The sequence below is a fragment of the Theropithecus gelada genome, chromosome 1 (genome assembly GCF_003255815.1).
Source record: "Theropithecus gelada isolate Dixy chromosome 1, Tgel_1.0, whole genome shotgun sequence".
NCBI lineage: Eukaryota > Metazoa > Chordata > Mammalia > Primates > Cercopithecidae > Theropithecus > Theropithecus gelada.
In genome coordinates, this window is record NC_037668.1 from 21,752,393 (window position 1) to 21,758,392 (window position 6,000).

The window sequence follows — 6,000 nt, forward strand, 5'->3', positions numbered from 1 at the left end:
AACCAGGACTTGGGCTAAGAAACAAGAGCAAAGGGCACTGGCCTGGAAGTGAGGAGACCTGGATTCTAATGCCATCTCTCTCCTAATGCTTCTCACATGCTCCAGGAGACCAAACTAGACCACATTTTCCAATTTTTTTGGGACAGAATCTCGCTTTGTCACCCAGTCTGGAGTGCAGTGGTGTGATTACAGCTCACTGCAGCCTCTACCTCCTGGGCTCAAGCCATCCTCCTGCCTCGGCCCCCGAGTAGCTGGGACTACAGGCGCGCACCACCATGCCCAGCTAATTTTCCTATTTTTTGACAGAAATGAGGTCCTGCCGGCCGGGCGTGGTGGCTCAAGCCTGTAATCCCAGCACTTTGGGAGGCCGAGACGGGCGGATCACGAGGTCAGGAGATGGAGACCATCCTGGCTAACACGGTGAAACCCCGTCTCTACTAAAAATATTACAAAAAACTAGCCGGGTGAGGTGGCGGGTGCCTGTAGTCCCAGCTACTCGGGAGGCTGAGGCAGGAGAATGGCGTGAACCCGGGAGGTGGAGCTTGCAGTGAGCCGAGATCTGGCCACTGCACTCCAGCCTGGGTGACAGAGCGAGACTCTGCCTCAAAAAAAAAAAAAAAAAAGAAATGAGGTCCTGCCATATTGCCCTGGCTGTTCTTAAACTCCTGAGCTCAAGGGATCCACCTGCCTTGGCCCAAAGTGCTGGGATTACAGAGGTGAGCCATTACACCTGGCCCCAACTTATTTTTGTGGTCCGTAAAACCCTTCTTCCCTCTCAAATAAAAATCTTATGTAGAACTCTAAAATATAAACCAGAGCCAAGCAGCTCTGGTTGGAGAGGAAGCAGCCAGGTGGTTCGTGTATGCCAGGACCGGGTGGCCTGTCTGCTTGGCTTCCCTCTGCTGCCCCCAAATGGCCCATGTGGTGATGGAGATTTAAGGGTGAAAGTTGCTGGACTAAGGGGGCAGCACATTCCCTTCCAGCTCTAACTTTCTATGATTGTTTGATGTTCAGCTCAGAGCAGGCTGGGCCCAGAGTTAGAAAAGAGACTGATAAAGATTTCAAAGCCCTAATAACTATTTGTTCTGCCCTTTACAGAAGGTAGAGAAAGGAGGGGGGTGGTTGTTCTACAATAGTAGAAACTAAGAATGGCAGAACTTTAGAAGGACATCCTGCCAAGGCAGGAAAAAAGCTAAAATGGCTCACTGAATGAAGAAGGAAGCATAGCCTGTAGCCCCAAGGACACACTCCCTGTCTGGGTGGAAGAGGGCATCCTGCCCCCTCCCTCCCCAGACCTGAACCCCTGTTTGCCGCTGTGTGTGACTGACAAACAGCTGTGGCATAAGAAATGCTATCCTTGGCCGGGCGCGGTGGCTCAAGCCTGTAATCCCAGCACTTTGGGAGGCCGAGACGGGCGGATCACGAGGTCAGGAGATCGAGACCATCCTGGCTAACACGGTGAAACCCCGTCTCTACTAAAAAATACAAAAAAAAAACTAGCCGGGCGAAGTGGCGGGCGCCTGTGGTCCCAGCTACTTGGGAGGCTGAGGCAGGAGAATGGCGTGAACCCGGGAGGCGGAGCTTGCAGTGAGCTGAGATCCGGCCACCGCACTCCAGCCTGGGCGACAGAGCCAGACTCAGTCTCAAAAAAAAAAAAAAAAAAAAAAAAAAGAAATGCTATCCTTACCTCCTCTAAGGTGCTGAGCAGGGGCCGATCTGTGTCAAAGTTAAAGCGTCTGTGGGCAGCTCGGAGCGGGGGCAGGTTACGAAGAGCCATGTCCTCCGGGAGCAGAAGGCTAGAGGGGAGGTCAGGCAGTTCACAACCTTCAAGAAGATCTTGGACCTCAGGACACAAGGCCAGGCCTAGGCAGAAGAAGGACACGTAAGACCATCTGTTCTGTGGGAACTCCCAGTCAGAGAGACACAGCCCTTCCCTTTGGGAATTATCAGGCTGATGAGACGATGAGACAGGACATACCCTAGGACAATGGGGAGAGATGGAGGGAGTGAAGGAAAGACAGATGGACACGTAAGAGCCAGTCAGGCAGAGCAGAGGGGCTCAGGAAGAACAAGGATGGCTCAGGTTAGGAAGGCTTCCTGACAGAAGGGACAATTACATTGGGATGGAAATGAGAGGAGGGGCTCAGGATGAATGAATAGCCCTTGGCAAGTCTTAGAGGGTAGGAGCAGGTGGAGTTTTCCAGCTGGAAGGTGGTAGGAGGAGATGAGCCAGACAAATAAACTTGGTAGATCAAAGTCAATTCTCAATGACCACAGATATCAATGCAACAGCAGCAGCTAGGTCTGGCTCCCAGGGCCCTCTCACTGTGCCCTTACCTTCCCCAGGGAGCATACTCCCTTGCTGACCAGGTCACCTGCCCACAGTGCAGCAGTGTTGGGGTGGGAAACCGGAGAGGCCTAGACCACACAATGACTGCTGTGTGCTAGGGAGGCTGGCAGTGAATCCCATTAACCTCCTTACCCCAATGGCTGGGTTATGGGGAGGCGGGATGGGCTTAGTAGGGCCATTGAGAGAGAAAAGAAAGGAGGGTAGTGCCAGGGACCTACTCACCAGACTCCTGGAGTTCGCCAGCAGCAGGCAACAGATTCAGCAACACAGACAGGCGGTTCCACAGACTTTGAGAGCTCTGGGGAGAGAGAAGGGAGAGGAGGCCTTCAGCCAGAGACAGTGGTGAACAGCGGTGAGCAAGGAAAGCACCACCCTGGAGGATCTGGCCTATGTTCAGAGGCCTATGGGGGTTTGATTTAAAAACTAACAAAAAAAGCCTGGGCAACAAGGCAAAACCTTCTCTCTAAAAAAAAATACAAAAATTAACTGGGCTGGCTGGACATGGTGGTTCATGCCTGTAATCCCAGCACTTTGGAAGGCCAAGGTAGGCGGATCACCTGAGGTCAGGAGTTGGAGACCAGCTTGGCCAATATGATGACATTTCATCTCTATTAAAAACACAAAAAAATGTAGCCGGGCACGGTGGCAAGTGCCTATAATCCCAGCTACTTGGGAGGCTGAGGCAGAAGAATTGCTTGAACCCAGGAGGCAGAGGCTGCAGTGAGCTGAGACTCTGCCATTGCACTCCAGCCTGGGCAATGAGAACGAAACTCCTTCTTGAAAAAAAAAAAAAAAAAAATTAGCCAGGCATGGTGGCATGCGCTTGTAGTACCAGCTACTGGGCAGGCTGAGTTAGGAGAATCACTTGAGCCCAGGTTGAGGCTGCAGTGGGAGCTGAGGTACGCCACTGCACTCCAGCCTGGGCAACAGAGTAAAACCTTGTTTCAAAACAAAACAAAAAAAGCCACATTCGGACCGGGCACGGTGGCTCATGCCTGTAATCCCAGCACTTTGGGAGGGTGAGGCAGGCAGAGATCACTTGAGGTCAAGAGTTTGAGACCAGCCTGGCTGAGCTTTTTCACCAGCTGAATACTTCATGAAAGGAGAAAGCAGGCTGGGCGCGGTGGCTCACGCCTGTAATCCCAGCACTTTGGGAGGCTGAGGCAGGCAGATCATGAGGTCGGGAGATCAAGACCATCCTGGCTAACACAGTGAAACCCCGTCTCTACTAAAAATACAAGAAATTAGCCAGGCGTGGTGGCGCCTGTAGTCCCAGCTACTCAGGAGGCTGAGGCAGGAGAATGGTGTGAACCCGGGAGGCGGAGCTTGTAGTGAGCCGACATCGCTCCACTGCACTCCAGCCTGGTTAACAGAGCGAGACTCCATCTCAAAAAAAAAAAAGGAGAAAGCAGCAAAACCACAAGGACTTTCTGGATCTTGGTAGTAGGAAAAGCCAGGGTGTTAAAGGACGTTGCTTCTCTACATCTAGCAGTAACCTATCCTTCCAGCCCTGCCATGTGCCCATACTGGAACACTTCTCTGGAGATGTGACTCAGCATCTCCATCTTCAGCACACTTCCCTCAGTGACTAATGACTAACTGTCATCAAACATAAGCACACACCCAAGGGTGCACCTTCCCTGACCCAAACCCTCTCATCTAGGGACTGGGGTGACCCACAGGGAAGAGAGTCTTCCACAGCAGGGCAGGTATGCCCCTAGAAGAAAACACTGAACAAATGCCTCTGGGAATTAGAAGTTCAAGGCTGACACTCTGAACCTGAGAAGGAAGGGAAAGCTACCATGGCCCCACCCAGCTTCCATGGCAGCCGGCTTGACAAGAGCTCGGTCCTGTTGTGTGACTCTCCTTAAGCTGTTTCCCCTGCCTAGTACATCTTCACAACTCTTGTCAGAAGTTGCCATCTCTTCTGTCGCTATCCTCTACTCAGTGCTCTCTCCCTTCTCTGGATTCTTTGGTATTTATCAAGTTTGGTCCTTGAACACATACTTCTACTGGCATTACTTATAATGGCCGACATTATGCCCAGCTGTGGGGATACAAAGCAAAATTAGCAGCTCACTCATTGTTCCCTGGCCACAGGCTTTGTGAGGGCCAAGACCATGCCTAATCCTTCCCTGTCAAAGCATAAGGGCCCAGCACAGATAGGTGCTTAATTGCTTGGCAATAATTCTTGCCTTGGCCATCTGGGGGGATCCTCAGGCCCCATCCTGGCTCATCCCCTCCTCCAAGACCCTGGGACCTGACAGGGGCAATGGAGTGGACTGACACACCTGTGCACACACGATGATGAGGTCGGGATTGGTCCGAAGCCAGTCCAGGAAGACTTTCACAGCAGGAAGCAGGCCTTCGGCCATCAGGACCTGAAGCTTCTCCTGGATGCTGCGCTCATTCCGACAGGAGCGTCCACTGGACTCACTCCCCTCCGACTCAGAGCCCTCCTCAGAGGCTGGGGAGTGGGTGAATGGAAGAGAAAAAACTAGGATAAACAAGAGACACTTGGCAGCAGGCCTCAGCTCTGTGCAGGGAGCATGCTTCCACCTGGCCTGGGCCCTTCCAAGGAATTCGGAGATGAAAAATCTGGGGAATCACTTACAGGCCGAATCACTTACAGCCCCTTATTCAATTTTTCCAGGCCCACTAACTCTTGTTTTTTAATCTCCTCCAATTCATTTTACCAAGGTTGCTTTTTAAATATGGTACCTTTTAAATATGATTCTTACAGACTCTAGTAATTTGTGATGTTGATCTACAGCTATTCATTCAACCAGGATTTATAAAGTGCCTACTCTGTGCTGGAAGGCAGGGCAGATAATTAGAGGGGAGCTCCAAGGGAGGGAGAAAAGCAAGGGGTATGGTTTTAAAAGAGTTACTTTCAATTCCTAGCTCTTCTACTTTGCAAGTGAGAACACTGGGCAGGTCCCTTCACATCTCTGAGCATCAGCTTCCTCATTTCTGTCATTCACTCCGTCATTCGATAGTTCTTTTTTTTTTTTTTTTTTTTTTTTTTTGAGACGGAGTCTCGCTCTGTCGCCCAGGCTGGAGTGCAGTGGCCGGATCTCGGCTCACTGCAAGCTCCGCCTCCCGGGTTTACGCCATTCTCCTGCCTCAGCCTCCCGAGTAGCTGGGACTACAGGCGCCCGCTACCTCGCCCAGCTAGTTTTTTGTATTTTTTAGTAGAGACGGGGTTTCACTGTGTTAGCCAGGATGGTCTCGATCTCCTGACCTCGTGATCCGCCCGTCTCGGCCTCCCAAAGTGCTGGGATTACAGGCTTGAGCCACTGCGCCTGGCATTCGATAGTTCTTAAGTCCCACCCATGTGCCAGGCACTGTGTTAGTTACTGGGGATACAGCAATAAGTAAGATATATTCTGTCCTGCCCTCAAGCAGTTCGGACTCTAACTGGGGAGACAGACAAACCAACAGGCAACCTCACCAGAGTGGGAAAGGACTGGAGGCTGCAGAGGTGCAGGTGGCCGCAGGAAGCAAACCTAACATACCCTTGAAGGAGTCCCAGACCAAATAAATGACTTTTAAGCTAAAATGTAGGGGGGCAATTAAGAATTACCTAAGTGTGGCCGGGCGCGGTGGCTCAAGCCTGTAATCCCAGCACTTTGGGAGGCCGAGACGGG

General features: G+C 51.6%; 1 protein-coding gene across 1 annotated transcript in view; it reads right to left on the reverse strand.

The window, feature by feature from the left end:
• Nucleotides 1–6,000, reverse strand: part of SMG5 (SMG5, nonsense mediated mRNA decay factor) — a 38,414-nt gene that overhangs the window by 10,409 nt on the left and 22,005 nt on the right. The window contains exons 9-11 of the mRNA XM_025378609.1: nt 4,642–4,817; nt 2,573–2,648; nt 1,688–1,863 (exon numbers count right to left, since the gene is read on the reverse strand). Coding sequence (XP_025234394.1) covers nt 1,688–1,863; nt 2,573–2,648; nt 4,642–4,817 — 428 coding nt within the window. The remainder of the gene's footprint in view (nt 1–1,687; nt 1,864–2,572; nt 2,649–4,641; nt 4,818–6,000) is intronic.